Source organism: Phyllostomus discolor, chromosome 12, assembly GCF_004126475.2.
Source record: "Phyllostomus discolor isolate MPI-MPIP mPhyDis1 chromosome 12, mPhyDis1.pri.v3, whole genome shotgun sequence".
NCBI lineage: Eukaryota > Metazoa > Chordata > Mammalia > Chiroptera > Phyllostomidae > Phyllostomus > Phyllostomus discolor.
This window is the reverse complement of record NC_040914.2, coordinates 66,328,653-66,354,916: the sequence shown is the minus strand read 5'-3', so window position 1 is coordinate 66,354,916 and position 26,264 is coordinate 66,328,653. Positions and strand designations below refer to the sequence as shown.

At 42.2% G+C, this 26,264-nt stretch overlaps 2 protein-coding genes across 3 annotated transcripts; one reads left to right on the top strand and one right to left on the bottom strand.

The window, feature by feature from the left end:
- Positions 1–936: 936 nt before the first annotated feature.
- Positions 937–8,781, bottom strand: LOC114488186 (TERF2 interacting protein). Its single transcript, XM_028501855.2, has 3 exons — positions 7,955–8,781; positions 3,093–3,217; positions 937–2,179 (listed from the first exon to the last, which is right to left on the bottom strand). The coding sequence occupies exons 1-3, from the start codon at positions 8,625–8,627 to the stop codon at positions 1,784–1,786; spliced, it is 1,194 nt and encodes a 397-aa protein (XP_028357656.1). The 5' UTR covers positions 8,628–8,781; the 3' UTR covers positions 937–1,783.
- On the top strand, positions 8,760–23,208 carry KARS1 (lysyl-tRNA synthetase 1). 2 transcript variants are annotated; one of them, XM_028501740.2, is made up of 15 exons: positions 8,781–8,904; positions 11,837–12,016; positions 13,573–13,732; positions 14,607–14,772; positions 15,809–15,902; positions 16,480–16,666; positions 16,748–16,873; positions 18,498–18,617; positions 19,598–19,760; positions 19,864–20,037; positions 20,195–20,280; positions 20,551–20,636; positions 21,211–21,337; positions 22,225–22,368; positions 22,931–23,208. In XM_028501740.2, exons 2-15 carry the CDS (start codon positions 11,871–11,873, stop codon positions 23,027–23,029), a joined length of 1,878 nt encoding a protein of 625 aa, XP_028357541.1. In that variant the 5' UTR covers positions 8,781–8,904; positions 11,837–11,870; the 3' UTR covers positions 23,030–23,208. The 2 variants fall into 2 exon arrangements, with proteins under 2 accessions (XP_028357542.1, XP_028357541.1); XM_028501741.2 differs by lacking the exon at positions 11,837–12,016 and having other exon boundaries at positions 8,760–8,904.
- The last annotated feature ends 3,056 nt before the right edge of the window (positions 23,209–26,264 follow it).

The following is a 26,264-nucleotide window of genomic DNA, read 5'->3' as shown; positions in this document are numbered from 1 at the left end:
TTGGTATGTGTTTTGTTTAAATATGTCTCTTGAGTGTGGTTATAATAAACCAGACGCTTTTTCGCCTTTGACGAAACTAGAATTGCTTGTCCTGTGAAGTCAATAGGCTGTGGTAGCTTTACTATAGTATAGATATCCTAGATGACATCAAATGCCCATCACCCTCCCCACTGAAGAATTAACACAGTAGCAAAGTAGTTACTACTGGGAGTGGTTTACCTTCCAACAGACTGAGGAACAGGGAAAGGTTAAGCATGTTGATTTGGGCTGAGATCCCCCAGAAGCAGACTCTAAAGACAGAATTTGTGTGTTTCAAGGATATACTAGGAGGGAGAGGGGATGTGAGACAAGGGAAGGACGCCTATGTAGGATGAATTCATAACCCAATTACCACTGTGAGAAACTATGTATTTCTACTGGGGACCTTTGAAAGATGGCATGAAAACCATTATCCAACTCATGGGGTATTGCTCCAATACGTATTCAGTTGTGTCATTTTTCTAGTCAGCAAGGAAGCTGGGTATACATCCTTAAATTCTCACGTACCACTAGCTGAAAGCCAACTAATCCACAGCACTTCAAGCAGAGAGAGCCTCAAGCAGGTGCCTGCAGGACTCCTGTTGGTAACATGCCACCTGTTGGTACATGTGCATGAAAGAGGATGTGGGTGGCACAATGACACCACCTATTATACACCTGATGGTTCCTGATTATTCCTGATTGGCTTCTCTCAGCAATTTACCTTATTTTGCCATCTTTCACAGTCCTTGACACAGGTCTTCTCATTGCTCCATCCAGAAGAACTAGCATGTTTCTAATGGTCTATTAGTTCCAAAATAGAAGCACTTTATTGATTATTCATCTAATTAACAAGCAAAAATGTCAGTTCCTTTATGAAGTTCCTTTAAAGTTTTTGTGAATACAATCAAACACTTGTTGGAGACTCAAATACAAAGTTCCATTTATTTTCAATAATAAAAAACAACACAACAAAGAGGAATTAGTCCACTAATTTTTAAATCTAACACAGCCTTAGCACAAAACTACCCTCAATAAATAAAAACTTATTACTAATACCCAAGTAAGACTATTCTTGAGACTCTTGTTTTGTATTTTAAACAAAACCAGATAGTAAGTGAAGAAACACAAGCTAGACACTTGACTGATAGGACTCAAAGAAAAGAACCGTCAAGGAACAGGGTCCCCAAATATTGTCAGCAAAAAAAAAAAAAAAAAAAACCCATGGGGTTTTCAAAGCAGTTTAGAAACCCAAGCTCACTAAAAGATGCAAGGGTATGGGATGGCCCATGTTCAAGGCCTGGTAATGAAATCCTTCCATATTTCTAGGTTCTTGATTTAGAATCTGTCACAATCTAGAGGAGCATCTGCCAAAGGACAGGAGGCTCTTTATTCACACTTCCAGAAAAGACCTGTCTCCTTATTCTCCTCTGACTTGGTCACTAGCTCCTGTCACCAATATAATACAGGTTCCATTCCAAAAAAAAGATTACTATGTTGACCAGCCTCTCTCTGGTTTATATTTTCCTTTCAGAAACACACTGATACTGCCAAGGACAGCTCTAAATACATCTAGTATCTTTTATTTTTATCCTCCTACACAACTCTGTGTAGCTGCAAAATCTAGGACTCACAGAGTAATGACAGCATTGGTCAGAAGACAACTGTCAGTTCCAATATAAGAATCTCTAAAGTTCAATGGTCACAAAAATTTTTTTACCACCTCATCTGCCACATCTTTTCTCTTTTCTCATTGTCTTGTGAATTATTTCTTTCGAAATTCAATCCTCCGAGCTACATTCTGAGCACCAAATTTTTTCACCAATGCATTTCGGACATCCTCATCATCTTTTTGCAAATCTAAGTCATCCTGTCTGGACCAAATAGGATACCCATCAGCCCTCTGACCAGACTCTAAAAAAGATGTTGTAGACTCCAGCTCACCACTATTTTTTAAGAAGGCCTGTGTAACTGTTGATAGATCCAAGTTAAACTTTTCCATTAATTGTCGGATAACCTTAATGGCAGCTCCCACCTCTGGTGGAGAAACTTTTTCTTCTTCTTCTTCTTCATCAGGCTGTGTTTCTGAGTCTTCCTCAGGTGTTGGTGGATCATCATCACACATTGTTATGTGTATTTCAAAATCAGGGCTTTCCTCCACCTAAAGAAAGTGATAAACAAAACCAGTCTAACTACCCAGTTACAAACACTCTTGCAATATCTGGTCTCTCCCACCTACCGCCTCCATGCCCTTTGCACTCCAATCACACTAGACTTCCTTCGGTTCCTCTAACATGCCATGTTCTTTCTTATGTTTATTCTTTATCTTATGTTCCTTCTTATCTTTATTCTTATCTTGGATGTGTGTATATATGTATGTATGCATGCATGTGATAGGGTAAGGAAGAGTGTGTGTGCAGGTGGGGTGCATATGTGCATTTTTGCGTGTGTATATGTATAAATAACTATGATGTTCCAATAGAACATTAGAAGCTACAGTGAATATGAAAAAATATATGTATATGCATATCTTTTTCCTTGGAGAAGATATGCACATATAATTTGGCTTTTTTTCCAATTACTCATTATTTTACTCAAGGCTCCTGTCTTTCTCTATAACAGTGGTTAAATATGGGATTCCAACAGAGTATTAGAAGCTAGACTGAATATGGAAGAGCTAAAAATTTCCCACGAAGCTCTAAACACACAAAAAGCTAAATTTGTTTGGTTAAAAAAATTAATCTTTTAAAAGAAGCATAAAAACATTTTTAAAAGATAAATCCATTCTTAACTTTGAAAAACTTATACTGAGATCAAAGTACTCAAAATGGAATGCTTTATACTGTTTCAGAATCCTCCTCCCCAACTTTTCTAACTCTCCCCCTCAATTTCTCCTGCCAAAAATTAAAATCTACATGCCTAGAACATAGGTCAGTCCCAATTTCCACTTTCTTCTTCCATCTTGAACTTCTCTTACCTTTCAGGAGTTGGGTGTATAAAAAGGGTAGATTGGGTGAACAATTTCAAAGAAGAATGGAGGTACAGAAAAAACAAGTTAAATCTAGTTAACATACCACAACCTCCTCAAACTCCCGGGTGGCTTCTACAAGCATCTTTTTGACTGCTTCTTCATTCTCCTTGATCTCTTCCTTTACAAATTCTTCTTCAGGCAAATCTGGAGTTCTCTTATTCTGTGGTTCTATTACAGAGAAGAATAGCACTAGATTAGAATGGGTCTCTTTTACAGAAAACAAAAATATAGTGCATACTTTGTGAGCTTTTGATCAAAAGTGAGCCTGTACTTTTTTTTCCATTAGAAGACATCTGTTTCTGATCAAAAAGATAAGAAAAACACAATATATGCATGCTCAATAATTTCTACTCTTGCTTCTGAAAAGTTGTACTATCCAATAATAATTTTTCCAGGTTCTGGTATGTAAAATAAAAATATTCTTCAAGCTTAACTCATTTTTGTCTTATATTGATGAATTTGCAAATTAACTGTGGAATAAACTGGGTTCTCTAGGAAGCAGATCCCAAGATTAAGGTTACTACATAAGGTTTCATTAGGGAGTGTACCTGGGAAGACCCCCCACTGAAGAGAAGAAAGCAGGATGGGCAGAGAAAAGTTGAGCTCTGAAAGAATACCAAGGCCCCAACTGAAGCTAGGAAGGCCCTTCAAAGTTGACCAGTTGGGGCAAGGAAGCCAAGATTTTACAGCTGTATATAGATCAGTCACTGGATACTAGTCGCCCTCAAATGACAGGACTTTGGGCAAGGCAGCTCTCCCAGCCACTGAAGACAGAGCTGGACAGAAGGGGTGCACCACAATCTACCATACCATCAACACAAAGGAGAGCCCCCTAAAGCTAAACCTCCTCCTGATTCACCTTTATTCTTTGTTCTCCAAGGATTTTACTAAGCTCTTTTCCACTTAATAAAAATACTAAGGAGCAGAATGAGGGAGGTTTTTGTAATGGAACAGTTCTGTATCCTGATTTTTTTATATAAATTTACACATGTATTAAAACACATAATTGGAAAATGGTATGGCAATTCCCCCAAATATTAAACAAGATTACCCTATAAATCAGCAATCCCACTTCTGGGTTTTTACCCCCAAAATTGAAAGCAGGGTCTCAGACAAATACTACTATACTCATATTCATGGCAACATTATTCACAATGGCCATAAGACAGAAACAAACCCAATTGTCCATCCATCAATGAACAAATGAAAAGTGGTATAGATATACACTGGAATATTTTTGTCTTAAAAAGGAATGAAATTCTGACACATTGTACTAAGTGAAATAAGCCAGATGCAAAAAGACAAATGTTGTTTGATTCCACTTATGTAAGGTACCTAGAGAGATCAAATTCATAGACAAAAAGCAGAATGCTATTTGTCAGGGGCTGGGAAGAGGGAAAAATGGAGGAAAGTGTTTAATGGATAAAGAGTTTCAGTTTTGGAAAATCAAAAAGTTCTGGAAATGGATGGTGGTGATGGCTGCCTGGCAATATGAATGTACCTGAACACCTAAAACTGGCTAAATGGTAAGTTTTATGTAATGTATATTTTACCACAATAAAAAAAGTAAAATAAATTTTTAAATGTATGAACTCTACACAAAAATAAGTCAATTTTCTTTTATATAAATCTTGTAATAGTAATTAAAAAAACAAACACCTATCTTTTAGAGCTATATGCTCAAATAGATAAAACGGTATAATGCCTGGCATTTGCTTCAAAATAATCCCAAAAGTCTAGATTGAAAGGAATAAATATTTTTTAAAATCTGACCATCAGCTATAATCAGGTGAAGTTAGGTAATGGGAACATACGGTTTTATACCACTTTTGTAAATGTTTGAAATTTTCTATAATAAATGAACAAATTATGGTTCATTCACATAATGTAATGAAATCAACAGGGAAAGAATAAGTCAAAGCAATGCACAGACACAAAGACTTCAAGATATACCATTAAGTTAAAAAAAGCAGCCCTGCCTGGTATAGCTCGGTGGATTGAGCGCAGGCCTGCCAACCAAAGGGTCACTGGTTCGATTCCCAGTCAGAGAACATGCCTGGGTTTTGGGCCAGGTCCCCAGTTGGGGGCACATGAGGGGCAACCATGCATTCTCTCCCTCTCTTTCTCCTTCCCTTCCCCTCTCCCTAAAAATATATACATAAAGTCTTTAAAATAAAAAGCAAATTGAAAAACTGACTTCTAGTGTATTAGCACCATTATGAGCAAAAAGGACACATAACAAGGATAGGAGTGGTGGTTGCCTCTGGGAGGGGAACTAGGGGAAAGGGTGTGTAGCAGGGAGACTTTTCACTGTGTACCCTTTTTCTATGTACAGAGTATACATGTAGGGCAAATTCCTAGAAGCAATATTGCCATGTTTAAGGGAACATACAATTTAAATGTCAGATGTTTTCAAAACGCCCTCCAAAGAAATAGTACCAATTTCCTTCTATTAATGTATGTGTGAACTTGTTTTCATATACCTCACTAACTTTGAATATTACCCATTTTGTTAATTTTTGCCAATTTGATTCATAAAATATGACATTTCCTTGTTCTGGTTTACTTTTGTTTTTAAAAAAAGACAAACAAAAAGACAAAAACAAGACACATTAATTATTCCAGTTTCCATGGGTCAGAAGTCCAGGCATCAGTTATCTGGTCCTCTGTTCAGGGTCTAGTTTACATTTATTTAATAACAGCATTTCTGTGTTTGTTTATTGGCATTTACTTATTTCCTTTTCTGGAAACTTCTTGTTCCATTTCTTTAGCTCATTTTTCTACTATTTTTTTCTTTTAGTTACTAAGTTCTGCTCTTTGGACATTAAGGAAACTAACTCTGTTGCAATGTATTGGGACTATTTTTCCAGTTTGTCCTCTGACTTTATCATGAGAAGCTTTTAATTTTAAATAATTAATAGAAAACTTTTTCTTAGTCTTCTTGGTTTCAGGATTATCACTATGCTAATATTAAAAAGTAAATTCACTTAGTCATCTTAGGATTTTAATTTTTATATTTACATATCTTATCATCAAAACACCATTTTGAATTGGGTGGATCCAGGCTAATTTTGTCCCAAGTCACAAATGGCTTGCCAGTAGTCCCTACATGATCTACTTCACCCCTACACCTAGGCCTGTCCTCTCCTAGAATTCCCCCTCTTGCTTACTCCATTCCAGCCACACTTATCTCTTTGTTTCTCCAAGAACCTATCTCCACCTCAAGACCTCTGCACTTACTCACTTTATCTGGAACACTTTCTCAGATAACCACCTGGCTTACTTTCATTTCCTTATTTGTCTTTGCTCAAGTAACAGCTTATCAAGTAACACCTTCCCTAACACCCTACAGAAAGTGACCTCCTCCCCAACTTTTACCCTGATTTTTCTCTATAGCACTTACCACTTCCCAGCTAGCATGTTAAGCTCCATGACCACAGGGACTTTTACTTATTGTTACATCCCAGCAGGATAACAGTGTCTGGCACTCAAATATCTGTTGAATGAATAAATCTGAAATGTCACTTTTACCAAAAACAAAATTCCTACTAAAGCATACTGAACAGGAGAAACAGACTTTGACTCCCCAGACTTCAACTGTTACAAGGAATAGTCATATTAGGAAGAGAAGGAAAGTGGGGGGGAGCATGCCTCTTTAAAAAAAAAGGGGGTCTATCAATTTGAAATGTCAATAGCCATAATTACATAAAAGGAAGTATCTTCAAAGTTTTGCACTGAGTACAAACCACACCTGAATCTTAACGTTTTCAACCGTGTTAGAAACTCATTTCACCCATGAGACCAGGAAATAACTTCCAATTGACCAGAACCCTCTTGTGCGAATACCAATTAAAACAAAAACAAGAAAATAAACTAATCTGGCATGCCTTTAAAATAATTTATACTGAATCTACCTGACCACAAGAGAAATGTTTTTAAATTGGTGGTTGCCAGAAAGGAGTGGAATGGGAGACACAGGCAAAATAGGTAAGGGAGATTGAGAGGTTCAAAAGTCAGTTGCCAGGATGTCCTGTACAGCACAGGGCAGCAATTTTCAACCATTCTCATCTCATGCCATACGTAAACTAATTACTAAAATTCTGCGGCACGCCAAAAAACTTATTTTTTGCCAATCTGACCAAAAAGTAGGTATAATTTTGATTCATTCACACTCACTGGCTATCGTTGTATTGGCTATTGTCATTTTTTAATTTCACAATCTAAGGGAAAAAGACGTCAGTGTTCCTGACTAGTCACAAATTGTTCTAAAAATTCTTGCTGAACACCGTATGCCCACAAGGGTTGAAAATCGCTATCATAGACAATATAGTCAGTATTATAACTGGCCCTGGCCAGTGTGGCTCAGTTGGTTGAAACCCGCAGATGGTCGCAGATAAAATCACAGGTTAGATTCCCAATCAGGGCACAAGCCTAGGTTGCAGGTGTAATCTTGCCACCCGCTCCGTGGGAGAGGCAACTCTTCCATGTTTCTCTCCCTCCCTCCTGTTCCCTAGAAGTAATAATCATTTTGTATGATGACTAGACTTACTAAAACAAAACAGGATGAGTCTTTAAAATATCTCTTAAAACATACCCAAGAAGCTGGTTCCCCAAATTGCCTCTGGGAAAGAAAACTGGACAGCTAAATGGTGGTTAGAAGGGGAGAACTTTATGGTACTTTTTTGTACTATTTGACTATCAGACCATGGCAATATCTCAGTTATTGGAAAAGGAAACTGAAATTAGGAAACAGTGCAATTGCACCCCGATGTCAAAGAGGGAGGGGCCGGCGGGTGATACCAAAGGAGCGAAAATGGACGCCAGACAGGAAGGGTGTGAGACGACCCGCCACGACCAGCACAAGTGCAGGCAGAGGGACCGCACGTTCGCGGCAGCAGGCCTCACCCCCGCTATCGGCAGCCTCCGGGTCTTCCTCCGCCTTCCGCTTGAGTTTCTGGGAGGACGGGCTCACTGGGGCATCCCCCAACATGTACTTATGTTCCTGGCCCCGCAGGTGCTTTAAGTAACGGTCCTTTAGGGACTGCCACGTGTGCTGAGTGAGCGCGCTTTTCTCCATCGCTTTCCACAAGGCGTTGCCCGTGACAGAGCTGGTCGAGCGGGCATTTTCCTTTACGTAGGTCAAGATGGCCACGTCGTCCGCATCGGTGAAGGCTACCCGCCCCGTGGGCGGCTGCCGCTCCGACTCGGGGGCAGCGCCCTCAGCCTGAGCACCCGGCTTCGTTTCCGGTGCCTGGTCGGCTACCGGGGCCAGGCCCAGCCGATAGGCCTCCAACTCGAGCCTCTCGTTGCGCTCCACGCAGTCCAGAATGTATTGCGTGGAGATGAAGTCTCCCGAGGCCTCGGCAGCCGCCTCCCCGGGCTGGGCCAGCAGCACGGCCCCGGGCTCCTGCACCCGGCACAGGGTACCACCGCCGTGCAGGATGAGCGTCGAGAGCCGGCGTTTTGCCGGGCTGGGACGCACGTAGAACGACATGGAGCTGCCATCTTCCCTCACGAACAGAGTCGAGGAATGAGTAGGCCCGTTGACGTCTTTGCCCAGATCCATCGCCTCCGCCATAGCTGACGCCAGGAGCCAGAAGAACTAGCGCCCCGAAAACTCACAGACCTGAGGTGCTACTCCGACCCGGCGGCAGCTGCGAAACCCTTCACCGCCCCCGCCAGGCGGCAGCGCACAGAGCACCGCCCCCTCTCCCCGGAAGAGGCGGGGCTTCCGGTCGTGACCTACAAATTGCGCCGTGCTCTTCGTTCTTTTCAGTTCCGGCCAGCGGAGGCATGGCTACGTTGCAGGGACCTGACGTGAACGCGGACCGCGGCGAGGAAAAACTGAGCAAAAAGTAAGTGTCGCTGCGGTCACTAAGGCCTTTGCAGCCGGAACGTCTGGACTAGGAAGTGTCTCTAGGCTCCGGCCGAAGCGGTGTTGCCTGGGGCCTTCCTGCTGGTTCTCTTGTGCGCGGGCTCGCTAGGAACTTAGCGGGTACGCCCCGAAACTACACGCCCCAGCTTGCTATGGGACTTGGGGCTGGTAAGGTCCCCCCCACCTGTCGGACTCCTGGAATAAGAAAGGGCCGATGGGGAGGAAATGGGGACAAAAATAAATGTAATTGAACAATGTAACAACAATGTAATTGAACAACAATAAAAAAAAAAGAGAAGGCGGAGAACTGAAAGGTGGTTAGAAAGCGAAACTTGGTCCTGAGAAAGGCTTTTACTATTGAGCTACGCTCCAATAAGAAGGCCGGAGAAATGTTGGTTTAAATACACTAGCTTTTCCCTTTTTTTAATTTTATTTATTCACTTTTAGAAAGGGAAAGGGAGGGAGGAAGACACGGAGAAAAACATCACTGTGTGATTGCCTCTCGTGCTCTCCCCGCCCCAGCTGGTCCGCCTCCCAGGCATGTAGAGACTGGGAATCCAGCAACCCCTTGGTTCGCAGGAGAGCGCTCCATCCACACCAACCAGGGCTAATTACTCTACCTTTTCAGTAAGATCTTAATTTTCCTTGGCCTCACTAGGCCATTCTGAACCGTATGTTGGCCCAAAAGTCCGTTTAGTTTTTTTCTGTAAAATAAAAGGCATTTTTCATTTTCATCAGTAACTTTATTGATTTGGATATTTTGAATCTGGGCTTCCCGCTCTTAGCTTCTTACTGCTAAGAAAGGGGTACTGCTAAACGTCTTCCAGTGCGTAAAACAGCAAAAAATTATTTGGCCAAAATGTCAATAGTACCAAAACCTTGCAAACCACTTTTGACATGTTCCATCAGTCACGGCACCTTCTCCATACACTGCATAACTTTTTTTGCATTTCAGTTGGGTTTTTACCTTTCTTGAGGTAATAAAGTATAATACACTGAAAATATTGCTGATTTCCTTCCATCTTCAGTATTAAAATGGCTGCACAAAAATTCACCAATTTTTTTAATGCATGCTGATACTACAGCTGTCACAATACAAAAAATTGTTTCAGATAAAGTTAAAGACAACTAAGCACTAGTAGAACCATTGTATGGAAAAAAACTAAACAAGCTTTCTAGCTAACCCAATGTTAAAGTATTCAGTTCTATCCTACCCACAGGGGTTATTCAAAGGGCCTGTGAGTATTGAGGGGATGACCAATGTCTTGCAGTGGGGACTGTCTTATTCAACTAGGCACACCAAGCTGCTGAGTATAACTTTGTTAATCACCCCAAATCCTTGGAGTGTAAAGGTAAATATAAATAAATCCAGATGAGCCATCCTTTTTAACTGTCTTGTATTCTCTACATACACACACTCCCTCTTAACCAGGGTTCTTCACAGAACACAGATAACGATTTGAGTGACTTTTCTCAATATTCCCAAGAATGGGACATAAAATAAATAGAACCATTCCAGCCCTGGCTGGTGTGGCTCAGTGGATTGAGTACCAGCCTGCAAACCAAAGGGTCACCGGTTTGATTCCCAGTCAAGCACATGCCTGGGTCGCAGGCCAGGTCCTCAGTAGCAGGTACGTGAGAGGCAACTGCACACTAATGTTTTGCTCCCTCCCTATCCCTCTCTAAAATAAAATAGAACCATTCCAGAAGCATTAGGAGAGAAGTATTCTCTCCTAATACATTACATGTAAAACATTCATTACATGTAATGGCTGCTTTAGTGCATTAAGGCTCAATTCTCTTCTGAGCCCTGATGGAATTGCACTCAACTAGTAAAAATTGATGGGGGGGGTTTTGTGTCCTTTGAGTTTATTTAAATATTCTAGAAAAATGAAAAAGGAAATACCTCAGTTTATGGTCTGATAACACCCTAATATGTTGTCCTGGGAGTGCCTGATGGATCTCCAATGTTCGGAACCTGGTCTTGGACTTGACTTTGGGAAGATTGACTGGACTTTGATCTGTTACTTCAGCAATTGAACTTTAGGGTTGTAAATCACAGATACTTCCTAAGCAAGGTCTCCAGTTGAAAGTATGATTTAAAGATAAATTGAGGAAACTGGCCAGTTCCTATCTACTGACTTTGCTTAGATTAATCATAGCTACCACTTTTTAAAGCAACTTGTGTGTGTCAGGCACTGTGCTGGAACTATGCAAACTTTTTTTATTCTTATTCTTTTTGCAACTTTCTTGGTTTAAATCTTTAGTGAGCATCATTCCGTGCCAGTTACTTTCTCCAACTTTAAAAAACAGATGGGCTGCCTGACAGGTGACTCATTTCCAAATGAATGGCCAAATTTGTTTGAATGCAGTTACGAACATGATCCCTGTAATTCTGTTGCTGTCCAGTGTTAACATATAAACATAATGCAGTTTAAGTCCCTTCTTGAAATTCTCCCTTCCTCCTATTCCTAGAGCTTTAAACAAGTCTTATCCTTGACTCAGATGCTTTTGTGTGGCTTGCTTTTAGCTTCATCTAGAGTTTGCAGTTGACAGTGGCATTTTATGTGCTTTCCACTGCCAAAAGAGAAACCACGTCAGGGGCTTCAGAAACACTGCTTTAGATCCTGTCTCCCATTTTCTAGAATGTTGTGATCATTTATACCTGTGAGCCATTGATTGACTTGCTGTTGACTTTTGACCCCAGTTATGCCTGTATTTACCATAGACAGGATTGAGAACACTGTCAGGTCCAGTAGCAGCAGAGTAAAGGCTGCTGTTACATAAGTAAAATGGGACACAAAAAAGTTTTGCAGCCTCCCCCTCCCCCAACCCATAGGAGTAGGAGTGCTGGTTGCATTTATGTATACTGTCTGTCCCATCTGACACCACATCTCTGTGTTTCCTGTTAGGTGGTGGTAATCGTTAGTTCCAAAGTGTTCTGCCATGTTGACGCAAGCTGCTATAAGGCTTGTTAGGGGGTCCCTGCGCCAAACCTCCTGGGCACAGTGGGGGCAGAGGGAGCTGCGACTGGGTCTACTTGCTCCTTTAACAGCGCTTCACAAGGACAAGCCACTTTCTAATAAAAGAAGGTTGGTGCCCATTACCTTCTTTATTGTTCTGGGAGCAAAAGTCCTCCCCTTACTTAGGTCCTTTCTGTTAAGCCTCTGGCTAAGTCTTTGGCCTTGTTGCTAAGGAAATAAAACCTTACTACCAAAAAATAGTCCTTTCTCATTTTCTCTTTAATAAATTCCCATTTTCTGTCCTTAAATTCTTGAGATGACTTGTGTTTCTTATTCTAGAACAGTGCTGAAACAAAACCCTTGTATAAATAAAGAATTTCTAGTTCAACTTGTTTTCCCTTTCCTGTCTTTCTGGAATTTGTTTGCTGATGAGATTAATTTGGCTTGCAGTCTTATTTCTAGCCTCAGAACCTTTTTGGATTCTCCTTAGGATTGATTTGATTTAAAGAGCAACACATAGTTGAATGGGTTTATTATATTAATGCTAGGGAGAACCAGGACTACCTGGTCCCTGACTGAATTATAGTACAATAGGCCCAACACACTATTATCATTGGTGGTTTAAAAGAATGATCAATTTTATTTGACTAATGAGGAGGTCCCTCTCCACCCAAATCTACTTGATTTCTGGGTTCACATAGCAAGGTGTCAGATCATAAGAAATACCAAGTTATGCTAATTGCTTTACTTTTTGATTCTCAGATGACAAGTACCAAGAGTTTGACCAAATCTGTACGGTTTCTGTCCTGCATACAGAGAATAAAGGGTTAAGATAGTGAGGGATACCTGTAATAGCTCACTTTTGCATGCTTGCTGTATGTTAGGGACAGGGTCATCTCTTTACATACATTATCTCAATCCTCACAATAACATTTGGAGGAGTAGGGGTTGTCTATTACCCATTTTACAAGGTGGAGGGAAGTTAAGTCACTTGTCCAAGGTTGCATAATTGACAGGTAGGTCTGTCAGAATTTAGTTTCAGGAAGTCTAACTCTAAAGATGGTATATTACCCCCTATGCTATGCCACTTTGTATACTGTTCTATCCAGTTTGTTGTCAGAGCCAGGCTTCAGTGGGCAGAGTGGGACTAATGAATACTGAAGGCTGTTGTCAATGGCCTAATCTCTCCTTCAGTTCTCAGGGAGAGAGTATCAGTGGAGTGTCTCCCTGAACTCTGAAAAGCCACCCTTTCCCACTTCACACTAGCCCACTCCTTGGAGTGGTAGGGAGGAGTGGCAAACTGGAGATTGTGCCTTATCATATCAGGTCTGGTACTCAAGGAACTTCATATTCTACAAAGGATAGATACCAGACAACTAAAATGCCTTCTACCACTGACTTGGGGGATGACCTAGCTTTGAGGGACTCCCTAGCCTAATTAGCTTGTAAGCTAATATGTAGGAGTGGTTTGTTGTTGTTTTTTTACCATGGACCTCAGACTGGAAAGTAGATTATCTCTCTCATGTATAGAATTTAGCAACCAAGAGACTAGAAGTGAGGTTGGAAAACTGAGCAAGAGCATTTCCCCCAGGCTGTTCATATTTTTGACAAGGGGCTATGGGGCAGAACATAGTAGAGGGCCCTTCAGGCAGCTATCACATTGAACATTTTCATCTTCCCAACAGTGAGCTCAAGAGACGCCTGAAAGCTGAAAAGAAAATAGCAGAGAAGGAAGCCAAGCAGAAGGAGCTCAGTGAGAAACAACTAAGTCAGGCCAATGCTGCTGCCACCAACCACACCACTGACAATGATGTGGGTGCCGAGGAAGAGGGCCTGGACCCAAACGTGAGTCCCCTGGACCACCACCCTGACGGGCATAGGGAGGCTTTTGATGGGGCTTCTGCAAATCCCTGGGAACCAATGACTAAGAAGATAAAATAAGGACTGGAATAGGCACTGGACCATAAGTTACTGGACCATAGGATCAGGGAGAGCCTGCCCCTCCATCTGATTAAAAACACAAGCCCTTTCTCATCAGATGTCAGCAAGCACTTAGAAGAATCTAGTACTTCAGAGTGACTGATTAATCTTCCTCTTGGAATTTGCTGGGCCTCGATGCAGCCCCAGAGAAAGTGTCTCCCTAAAGATGGGCTAGGGTATACTTTAGACCAGAGATTGGTAAGCTGGTCTGCAGGCCAGGTCCACTCCCCCTCATCCCTCCTCCCTGGTGTTGTAAATAAAATTGCATTAGAACACAGCCATGCCTACTTTTTAACAAATGTCTGAAGTTGCAGAGTTGAAGAGCTACATCAGAAAATGTTTGCTGACCCCCCATTACATAATATTCTTTTTCTACAATCCTCCAAGCCCTATGGGCCTGCCTTAGGGAAAAGTCTGATGTGAGTGAGAAAGTGGGAAAGAAGTGACTCACCACGCAGATGTGTCCACAAAACTGGTAAATAAGGCCACCTGTACCAATCAGGCTTATTATTTTAGATAGAACTCCACTTTTCCTGTTTGTTGAATCTTGCTTTTAGGTGCAAATCTCACTCCATATCCAATTTTGTGATTTCAAGGTTATTGGGGTGGGGCAGTGAAAGAAACCTTAGTGTATTGGGGGCACTCGAGGCAGAATACAGTACTCTGCTAGATGGGCCACTGGTCTGACCAGGTTCAGCTTCTCAAAGGCATTTTCATTTTTGTTCTTATATTTAAATAGCAATACTACAAGATCCGCAGCCAAGCAGTCCAGCAACTAAAGGTCAATGGGGAAGACCCATACCCACACAAGTTCCATGTAGACATCTCGCTGACTCACTTCATCCAAGAATACAGTCACCTGCAGCCTGGCGACCACCTGAGTGACATTACCTTAAAGGTAGCAGGTAGGAAGACTCCAACTTCACTGACCTCTTTTGTCTGTTGTTTTTGCTTGGTTGGTTGGTTGGTTTTTTTAATGATTTTATTATTTTTATTTTTTTTTAAAGATTTTATTTATTTTTAGAGAGGGAAGGGAGAGAGAGAGAGAGAGAGAGAAACATCAATATGCGGTTGCTGGGGGCCGTGGCCTACAACCCAGGCATGTGCCCTGACTGGAAATCGAACCTGCGATGCTTTGGTTCGCAGCCCGAGCTCAATCCACTGAGCTACGCCAGCCAGGGCTCTCTTCTCTTGTTTTAGTGAAATGTTCAGAAATACAGCAGTTTGCTTTCTGAGATTTCCAGATTCCCTTTCCCCTTCATTTTTGCTGGACCTTTTCTTTCCTTTGTGTGTTTCCCTGGTTTTATTCAATTTTGTGGGGCTTTGTCCTAGAAGGGATCCTTGGCTGTTAAACAGAGAGTTCCTGCAGGCTACACTAAAGGGCTTCATCCCCTCGACCTTAATGCAGCCCATTATACTCACTCATAGGCAGTAGGCAGATCCCCTCCCAGTATTGGCTGCTGTCTTCCTGCCACATTTTCCAGTGAATACCTGTGGGTATTTGGGAGATTTCCAGTTCTCAGACCCACTGGACACCCCCCGTTGCTCCCACATAGAGATGTGGGGACTCTGTTGCTCCATTGGCGGTGATTTGCCCCATTGCTTATATTTTGGGATTCTTGGAAATATTTTTCCACATAATTTTGTTATAAATTCTGTCAGTGGCTTTTTGGCCTTGCCTGTCTAGTTCTACTTCCTATTTTTATGTGAGAATTATAGGAGATCCAAAAATATCCATGCCGCCACCACAGTGTCATCTTGTCGGAATCCAGTGAACATCTTTAACTGGTTGGAATGGGGATCCAGCATTGTCATAAAGACAAAGGCAGGGCTCAGGCCTCTGTCTAAAATCAAATAGTTCCAGTATATGTTGTGCCAGATACAAAAAAAATATAGAGGGAACCTTTTTGGCACTTAGTATTTTTGCTGTTCTTTTTCTAGGTAGAATCCATGCCAAAAGAGCATCTGGGGGAAAGCTCATCTTCTATGACCTTCGGGGAGAGGGGGTCAAGTTGCAAGTCATGGCCAATTCCAGGTATATAGAAGTATCCAATTATATAGTTTCTGGGTTGGACTAGAACAATGAAGTTGAGGAAAAAGTTCTGTGTGGTCTTCTTTTCCTCTTGGTATTTAAGGTTAGAAGAAGTGGGATATGGTTGGGTAAAGCTGAAGAGAGAGAAGGCCATGTGGTCACCTGGAGAATAATGACTGTTTTTGTCTTGTGTAGCAATTAAAAATGAAAGATACTACTTTTTTTTAAGATTTTATTTATTTAGTTTTAGAGAGGGGACAGGCGGGATAAAGAGAGGGAGAGAAATATCAGTGTGTGGTTTGCCTCTCACATGGCCCCCACTAGGGACCTGGCCTGCAACCCAGGCATGTACCCTGGCTGGGAATCGAACCTGGGACACTTTGGTTCACAGCTCGTGCTCAATCCACTGAGCTACGCCAGCCAGGCAGATACTACTTTTTAATAGTTGATATTGAATCTGAGATTTTTCTTGGGCTCGCATTAACTAGACATTAACAGTTTAGTGAAGGTTCCAGAGTAAACCAGTGGTTAGTTTTAACTAAGAATGTTGTATACTGAATTACATTTTCCTTTTACTCAGGAATTATAAATCAGAAGAAGAATTTATTCATATCAATAACAAACTGCGTCGGGGAGACATAATTGGAGTTCGGGGAAATCCTGGGAAAACCAAGAAGGGCGAGCTGAGCATCATTCCCTATGAGATCACACTGCTGTCTCCTTGCTTGCATATGTTACCTCATCTTCACTTTGGCCTCAAAGACAAGGTAAGCTCTCGTGACCTTCCGGTGTGGTTTATCATACCATTGAATCAGATGTGTTAGTGATCTCTGTTGCTTTTGGTTTAGGAAACACGATACCGTCAGAGATACTTGGACTTGATCCTGAATGACTTTGTGAGGCAGAAATTTATCATCCGCTCAAAGATCATCACGTATATAAGAAGTTTCTTGGATGAATTGGGATTCCTAGAGGTGATGGAGAGTTCCCGACATGATAGACTGCCTTGCTATGCTTGCCTCTTACTGTTCCTTCCCTTCCCTTTTTTAAGGCATGTCCTGTGTCAGTATCCTTCATGCTCAATGAAAAGTCCCCTTTCTTGCCAGCATTACATACCACCTTGTTTATGTAGTATCCTGATTAGGAAGGCAGACTTCTAAGATAAAGGCAGGGTAAGGCCATCCATACTGTAATGATACCACATGCAATGTGTAATCAACTCATTTTGCTTTCCGGTAGCATTAAAAAATTTTTGAATTTATTTAAACTAAAAAATATATTTTTTAGGAAAAACTTTTTTTTTCTCTTAAACATCAGTGTGAGAGAGAAAGAAACATCAATTAGTTGCCTCTCACACTCCCCCAACTGGGGACCTGGCCCGCAGTCCAGGCATGTACCCTGACTGAGAATCAAACCGGTGGCCTTTCAGTTTGTGGCTGATGCTCAATCCACTCAGCCATGCTAGCCAAAGCAGGAAAAACATTTTTGAAAAATATTTTTTAATTATATGAGAAAGATGAATGTATGTTACTGTAGAATAAATTCAAAAAGTAAAGAAGTAAGTAGAACCAAAACTGGAAGTCCCCTTTTTATTTCTCCCAACCAACTTTCTTCCCCAAACTTGCACTTGATATGTATCCTTCCTCTCCATTTACTATGCATGTTTACATATATGCCAATGCATGTTGTAGATGGGGTACACATTTTGGAAGGGTTTTATTTTCTTTAAATATAAATGAAGTCATGGCCCTGGCCAGGTAGCTCAATTGGTTAGAACATCGTCCTGATACACCAGGATTGCGGGTTCAATCCCTGGTCGGGGTACATACAATAAGTAGTGAATGCATAAAAAAAAGTGGAAGAACATACTGATATGTGTGTGTGTCTCTCTCCCCCACTCCTTCCCTTCTTCTCTCTCTCTGTGTCCCCCAACCTCTCTTTCTCTCTTCCTCTTTCTAAAAATCAATAAATTAAAAAAAATTATACACACAAATTAAGTCACATATATATATTATGATGGACCTGTTTGGGGGGGGGGGGTTCCCACCTAATATGTTCTGAAACCTTTGCATGTGTCTCTCTAAGCTGCTGATTTTCTGATAATATTTTAATGAACATCTTTGTGCCCGTGTGCAAGTGTTTCTGTAGGACAAATTTCTAGAAGTAGAGTAAGTCAAAGGATATAAGCAGTTAAATTTTTAATAAATACTGAAAAGGTAATAAATTGCACTCGAGAAAAGCTTTTCCCCATTTAAATTCCCACTTAGAGCTAATGAAAGTTTATGGTATAGTAAATCCTTCCTTAACATCATCAATAGATTCTGTGACTTAAAGCGAAACTACATATAAGATCAATTTTACCATAAGCTAATTGATAAAAAACAAGAGTTCTTATGGCAAGGAACTGTGGTACTATGGTAATGGTGTTTGGTCTTAATAGAAGTTGAAACTATTTTGGAAAATCAAGCTATCTCTACTTTTTTGTCAAGTACTTGCACGTTACTTTTGAACTTCACCTTTACTTGGGGATATAACATGAGCTTTCCTCAAGGCCTCTAATGTGAGTACCTTTAAGAAATGTTTCCCCCTGTCCTTTAGATTGAAACTCCCATGATGAACATCATCCCGGGGGGAGCTGTGGCCAGGCCGTTTATCACCTACCACAATGAGCTGGACATGAATTTGTATATGAGAATCGCTCCGGAACTCTACCATAAGGTAATCAAGAAGATGCCCTGTTCCCTTAGAACAGCAGAATGCTGGGAAACCATTGGTTAGACAGGTGCAGTCAGCAATAAGAGGAATAGTGAGGGTAGAACAGCCAGGAGAATGTCCTACTTTTGTCAGGCTTGTGGGTGTTAAGACTGACAGAATTTCTCTACAAGATCAGCAGTGTTGCAGGTCAGAGGGCAAAGGGAGTGTCCTTCTTAGGAAGAATCTTACAGATTCTTCTAACATGCCTTAGTTCCCATTATACTTTATAGTTCTTAAATAACCTGTGTCTAGAAGTTCGAAATAACTACCTTCAGATTACCAGAGTAAATATTAAAGACTATCATTCAAGATTCTTAGTTGCAGACAACAAAATCTATTATAGCTAGTTTAAGCAAAAGAAAAATATTAAAATATATGAGGAAATTCAGTTTCCAGGAGGATCAAACAATCAGGCTTGGAGATCATGAGGGTTCTGAGTTGCTCTAAGATCATCCCATGGAGAACCCAGTGTCTTTTCCACTAGACACAGTTACCATGCTCATAACCCTGGCACTAGGCACAGGTCACTGCCCTTAGGACCTCTGTAGTTACTGCCTCTAAAAGCTAGATTGCTCTGGCCCCCTTGGTCAGGAGGAGTTCTGTGCAAAGTCTGCATCTCTCAGTAGCTTCCTATTGCAGTCTCACAGTTGTGTCTGATTGGTGGGGAGCTTTAGTTGTGTGCTTGCGTCTACGCCCAATAGAGGTTTCTTTCTTGGGGAGGCTCACTCACAAGATGGGAAGAAACTGTCTTCAGAGGTCCTAGGCAGCCAAAATAAGTGATGGCCATCCACTGCAAAGGCCTAAAGAGAGTAAGGTACTTGGCATTTAGGTCAGGACCTGAGATTGTGCCTGAGCCTTAAAAACCAAGTTGTAGTTTTTATAGATGAAAGCTCTCTAGAGCCATTAAGATGAGCCACCGTGACCATGCCCTGTGTTGTTATTAGATGCTGGTGGTTGGTGGCATTGACCGGGTGTATGAAATTGGGCGCCAGTTCCGGAATGAAGGAATCGACATGACTCACAATCCTGAGTTCACCACCTGTGAGTTCTACATGGCCTACGCAGACTATCACGATCTCATGGAAATCACGGAGAAGATGATTTCAGGTGACCCCTCCTGCTTCCTTTGTCTTTCACAGGAGTTTCAGGGACTGGTGTGCTTCTTTCAGGACTTCCTGTGGGTCCTGTTTAAATGATATGTCTTTCCCAGGTATGGTAAAGCACATTACAGGCAGTTACAAAGTCACCTACCATCCAGATGGGCCAGAGGGCCAAGCCTACGAGATTGATTTCACCCCACCCTTCCGGAAAATCAGCATGGTAGAAGAGCTTGAGAAAGCCCTGGGGGTGAAGCTGCCGGAAACCAAGCTCTTTGAAACTGAAGGTAAAGTGACACACTCCTCTGTTGTATGCCCCCCTTCCCTGTTGAGCTCTGGATTAGATTATGTCAGGGCTAGCATTTCCCCCACTGTTGTCTTTGTATACTTTTTTGCTGAAGTAGTGTAATGTCTTCCCTTCTAACCTGTACATTTATATTACAGAAACTCGCAAAATCCTTGATGATATCTGTGTGGCAAAAGCTGTTGAATGCCCTCCACCTCGAACCACAGCCAGGCTCCTTGATAAGGTACAAAGCCATGCACTTTAGTACATGCCCTCATCCGGTGGCAACCAGCCCCCTGCTCCTTAAGAAGGTGAACTAGAGATAAGAGAATAAACAATCTTTGCTGTGTAAAATACTTATGGACGTTACCTCATATAATCCTGAGGGGGTTATGATAAACCCTCCCTGCCCAGCTTCAGGTTTGAGGGGAAGCTGATCCTCTTCCGCCTAGGCTGAAACAATCGAACTGCTATTCTGGAAGGATCTCTAGCTCTGTTTTTCTTTCTCACTAAGCTCGTAGGGGACTTCCTGGAAGTGACGTGCATCAATCCTACATTCATCTGTGATCACCCGCAGATAATGAGCCCTTTGGCAAAATGGTAAGATAAAGCATGGTGTGTCCGTTACCCATTGCTGCATAACCGACCCAGAAGTTGGTAGCATAAAAGTAGTCTCTCTGCTCTGCATAGTGTTGGCTACGTTAACTCAGGTGGCTTCTTTCAGCTGGGAACTCTGCCCAGGCACCTTTGTCTCCTCCGCATGTGCCTCTGACAGCATAGCCTGGGCTCTCTTATGTAGCAGATGGGTTCTAGGAGGAAGCAATTCCACAAGGATAAACCCTAGTGTGCAAACATATCAAGCCTCTGCCAATGTCCCATTGTCCAGAGCAAGTCATATGGGCAACCCACGGTACCTGTGACAGGGACTACAGAAGGCATGACTGCAGGAGGTGTGGTTCATTGTAACAGTCGACCACACAGGCTTCTTGTGAAGATAATTAGAAGTTCCTTGTCTCTCTGTCTAACCCTCCTCACTATTGTACCAAATACTTTGGTGCTGAGAATGCATGCAGGCTTCAGTAACACTTTTGAGTCAGCTGAAATTCAGGAACTCTTATGTTTTCACCAGATGTTAGGTTATTAGTGAACCTCCCCTTTACTCTCTTGTCCCCAGGCACCGCTCTAAAGAGGGTCTGACTGAGCGCTTTGAGCTTTTTGTCATGAAGAAGGAAATATGCAATGCCTACACTGAGCTGAATGACCCCATGAGGCAGCGGCAGCTTTTCGAAGAACAGGCCAAGGTAAGGAAGGAGAGTGAGCAAAGGCACGTATTTCATCGTTGGCTGTACTCACTAGCTTGAACCCTGGCCTGTGTCATTGTCTGCATCTCGGTGACTTCAACAGAAGTGAAGGGTAAAGCCACTGGCTTCACTGGAGGAATTCACATTTCAGGATTGAGAGCTGGACTAGTTTGGCCCTAGAATTTCCACATAAGAACTTCAGGCTTGATCATCTGTATGGGGAGTGTGACATTTGTCTTGAAAATACGTTTGCCTAACAAGAGCATTATTTTTCTCAGATGGTACATTTATTGAAGTGGCTTTGGGGGCAGGGGTGAGAGGCAGATAAAAATTAATGAAGACAGCCCTAGCTGGTGTGGCTCAGTCGTTGAGTGCTGGCCTGCAAATCAAAGGATCGCTGGTTCGATTCCCAGTCTAGGGCACATGCCTGGGTTGTGGGTCAGGTCCCCAGTGGGGGGTATGCAAGAGGCAACCATGTATTGATGTTTCTCTCCCTCTTTTTCTCCCTACCTTCCCCTCTCTAAAAAATATATAAGTAAAATCTAAAAAAAAAAAAATGAAGACAAAGCCCGCATAGACATCCTGCACTAACACTGTCACTGACAGGTGGTTTCAGGAAATGGATAGGACACTTGAGAATCATCAGAGTCTGAAATCAGTCTCACTGGGCTCACAGAGCCCCACGCAGTGGAGCTGTTTTCATTTCAGAGAAATTTGCATGTGTCCTGACCTCCAGGCTCCATCCTAGAGTTACGAGGAAACCCAATTCCCAGCGATTGCTGGGTGTCCAAAGCACGGTTATCCCTCTGAGTGTTTTAACGTGATGACTCAGACCCTGAGAGATGATGCAACCCAGAATGGTGTTCTGTTTGGTCCTTCTCTTCTAGGCCAAGGCCGCTGGTGATGATGAGGCCATGTTCATAGACGAAAACTTCTGTACTGCCCTGGAATACGGGCTGCCCCCCACAGCTGGCTGGGGCATGGGCATTGACCGAGTCACCATGTTTCTCACCGATTCCAATAACATCAAGGTACAGCAGCCCTGCATGCACACTGCCCTGAAGAGTTCCACTGTGTTGGACAGGGGACTTGGTGGGCCTGAACAGTAGGAGCAGGCTTTGGGCTGGAGGGAGGAGCGGCAAAGGAGTTTATATGCAATGCCACGGGCAGAAGATCAGAGCATCTAACTTTATAGGATTTGAGGCAGAAGGAATACTAAGTGCTTGCATTTCTTGAGGATTCAAGAAATATGTTAAGTTCTCTATATGCATTATCTCATTGAAGGCCACCCTTTGAGGTGTACAGACAGTTGTTAATCCTAGTTTTATAGATGAGGGAGCCAAATTTTCAGAGAACCCCTATGTGTATTGATTGTTTTGACACTCTGCCCCTGGGCAGTGCTGTGCATGTGTTCTTTTCCATCCTCCGTAATTGAAAGGAACTGAGTTGAATTAAAGAACACATCTGTCTTTCCAGCTGGGATGTACAAATCTCTGGGTTTTTGTTGTAACAATAACCAGAGGCAAAAGGAATGGGTGGACAGCTGTGAAAAAAATGGTGTTTCTTGCTTCAAAATGCATTTATCTCTTGTAGGAAGTACTTCTGTTTCCTGCCATGAAACCTGAGGACAAGAAGGAAAATGTAGCCACTGCTAATACACTGGAAAGCACAACAGCTGGCACTTCTGTCTAGAAAACGTTAATTGCAAGTCACATCACTCAGGCACCTTTGCGCTTCTGCAAAAGATCAAGGACTGCAAGAGGGTTCTTGTATATTGCTTTCCATTTGACTATTGCGGTTCAGTCACCATAGAGAAAAAGGGAATTAAGGATTCTTCTGTTCCTTGTTACCAAATAAACCATTTATCTCTACTCCTGCCTTGTCATTCTTTTACCTTTGTGGAATGTCAACTTTTTTCTCAGGTTCCTGGCCTGATGAAGGTTTAGGATTATACCGTTTTATTCAGCAAATTTATATTAATGCCTTGCATTGTTCTAAGAGATTAGAGACTCAGCAGTGAACAACAGCCAAGTCCCTGCTTTCGTGGAACTTCCATTATTGGGGCAGAGGGGGTGGGTGGGCAGGTTCAGATGAGCAGACAAATGAGACAGGTAAGTACATATTATTTCTGGTAGTGGTACATACTAAGAAAAAAAATACTAAGAAAAATAGAGTAAGGAGATGGGGTGCTGTTTTAGAAAGAGGTGTGTGGGGACACTGCTGCTTCAAAAATGTGATCAGGCAAGGACCCCTTGTAGGTAACTAAGAATCTGGCGATAGAGATCTAAGAGAAAAGGGCAATCCACACTAGAGGACCACATTTTTGAGGAAGCACAAAGGTTCTGGTGTGATGAGGAGAGGATGAAAATCAGTGAAAGGCCAGATCACACAGGTGCCTGTAAGCCATGCAAAGGAGTATTTTATTATGAATGAGATGGAGCGCCATTAGGTTTCCAGCAAAGGAGTGTTTTTTGAAGGATTGTTCTAGTGAGCGTATGAAAGGCAACAGTGAAAGCAGAGAGACGACTCAGGCTATTGCAGTGGGTTTGGAGACATGCTGGCTTAGACTTGGGGGGTGTGAGGTAACACAAGTCAGTGGGCTCTGCCTGTGTTCCTGTGGTCAGCAAAATTTGCTGATGGTAAGTGGCTTGTGAGAAAGAGCCTAAGATGATTTCAAGGTTTGGGGCCTAAACTGGAAAGGTGCCCTAACTTAACAGAGATGGAAAAAACTGAGGAAGGCCAGGTTTGAAAAGGAAGGTTGAACATTTGGTTAAGATTGACATGCCTGTTAGACATGGAATGGGAATAGCATGTTAAATAGTCAATCCAGAGTTTTTTAATTTTCCTTAATCCACACCAGAGGACACGTTTCCTTTGATTTTTAGAGAAACATCGATTCATCTGCTTCCTACATGTGCCCTAACTGGGGATTGTACCCACAACCTAGGCATGTGCCCTGACTGGGAATCCAACAGGCAACCCTTCAGTGCCTGGAACAACACTCCACCCGAGCCACTTGGCCAGGGCTAGAATTTTCTTATTTTCAGCTCAATTCAAGAATGACAAGAGTATGGCTGAGAGACTGCTGTTTTAATGGAGTCCACGATCCCTGACATAGGGAGGCAGCTGGGTTTGTTTGTTTTTTTTTCCAATCAGTCATACAACAGTGGACTTGTCTTCTGTACCTCAGGAAAACAGCAAGTAAGCATCCTGGTGTGGAAGGAAGGTGCCACTCTACTTCCACAGGTTTCTCCTTACCTGGTAAAATGATGTAAGCATGCAAAATTACCAACTGAGAGGTACTTCAGAGAGAGGTGAGCACCTGGCCCTCTTGCTGTTATGTATTTAAGCATAGGCTCCAGAAAAACTTGGCACCGATAGTAACCAGGTGGCACTTCAGAAGAAACACTTCCACCTGACACATCCTTCAGCGAAGGTGGGGTTAAATAAAATGAAAACAATCATCTCACCAGGGAGAAGGTGTAGGGTCAAGATAAGGGCCTGGACTTCAGGCAACATTGTACTATTATCGTGCACCTTTGGAAAAGACAATAAGGATTAATGAGGTCACAAGTATGAAAAAGCTTTTTAGTAGTAGGCTGTGGGCAGAAGCCAGCTGTCTGGCCTCAAGGAGGCTGGGGACAGAACTGAAGCAGTAGTAGACAACTACTACTGCTTGTGGGGTCAGGAAAAATGACAAATAGGATGAAAGCTAGAAGGATTATAAAGTCGTTACCTCCTTAAACAGTTGAAGGCCCACAATTTGCTAACTGCCATTCTGGGGTGAACACAAAGGCATGGTCGCAAGCTTCATCAAGCTTCTAGAGGTGTAAGGAAAATTGACATTTAATACACATTACAAATGTGTAAAATGGCAACCCTGGTAAATGCTTTGAAGGATAGGTCCACGGACCTAGTTAAGGAAGGTTTCCCTGAGAACATTAGATCAGAGAGCTGAAGGAAGATAATCAAAGAACAAGAGTAAGGGCTTTCCATGGCATGGCAACTAGTGCAAAGACCCTGAAGTAAGAAAGAGCATGGAGAAGGCAATGACAGCAGAATACAGATGCCCAAAGAAATACACCACCAGATCAGGCAGGAGGGGGCTGGTCATGCAGGACTGTGAGCCCTGCTGTAGAATTTTGTATGTTAAGAGTGCTGGATAGTGGTGACTACTTCATAAGGTATCTAATTGTCTAATCACTATGTTGTACTTCTGAAACTAATATAACATTGCATGTCAACTGTAACTGAAAACTAGATTTTTTTTTTTCAAGTGCTGGGAAGCCACTGAAATACTTAAGCAGGGGAATGACATTCCGTGCGCATTTTGGCTTCTCTGAAAGAACTGGAGTTTGGCAAGAGAAGGTAAAAGTTAGGGTTAAGAGAGGGGAAATAACAAGGAGGGTGACTCACTTCTTAACTTATGGGACTAGATTGATGGTGGTACCAATCCCTGAGGCAAAGAACCCTAGAAGATAGTTCCCCTGCTACGAGCAGCTCTCTTTTAAAGACGAAAGGGGAAGTCCGATGCAGATTAAAGATGATGGAGACACAGAAAGAAGATCAGGGTCTTTAGACTCAGAGGAGGCCTCTGATCCTTGTCCTCTGAACTAGAGAGAAGGATGGGATCAAGTAAATTGAACTTCTGTCTAACTTTTGAGGGCTAACAAGAAGAAAAGTGAATTCTCTCATCTTCAGAAATTGAGGTATACAGTTGTAGGATTGTATGGGCTCCTGAACAGTCCAGCTTATTCTGCCCATTTCTGGCACTCTAAAGGTTTTAGACCTGTGCTAACCGATACAGCAGCCACTAGCTCTTGAGCATTTAAATGTGGCTGGTTCAAATTGAGATGTACTGTTAAGTGTAAAATACACACCAGCTTTCTTAAACCTACATACAAAAGTAGTGTAAAATACCTCAATA

What these genes read in the sequence shown, in the direction of transcription:
- KARS1 (XM_028501740.2), top strand. Translation starts at nt 11,871, where the DNA reads ATGTTGACGCAAGCTGCTATAAGGCTTGTTAGGGGGTCCCTGCGCCAA. An exon ending in CAAGTCATGGCCAATTCCAG is followed by an intron (nt 15,903 to 16,479) that starts GTATATAGAAGT and finishes CCTTTTACTCAG; the next exon opens with GAATTATAAATCAGAAGAAG. An exon ending in CACGGAGAAGATGATTTCAG is followed by an intron (nt 19,761 to 19,863) that starts GTGACCCCTCCT and finishes TGTCTTTCCCAG; the next exon opens with GTATGGTAAAGCACATTACA.
- LOC114488186 (XM_028501855.2), bottom strand. Translation starts at nt 8,627, where the DNA reads ATGGCGGAGGCGATGGATCTGGGCAAAGACGTCAACGGGCCTACTCAT. An exon ending in GGAGGCTGCCGATAGCGGGG is followed by an intron (nt 3,218 to 7,954) that starts GTGAGGCCTGCT and finishes TCTCTGTAATAG; the next exon opens with AACCACAGAATAAGAGAACT. An exon ending in GGGAGTTTGAGGAGGTTGTG is followed by an intron (nt 2,180 to 3,092) that starts GTATGTTAACTA and finishes CACTTTCTTTAG; the next exon opens with GTGGAGGAAAGCCCTGATTT.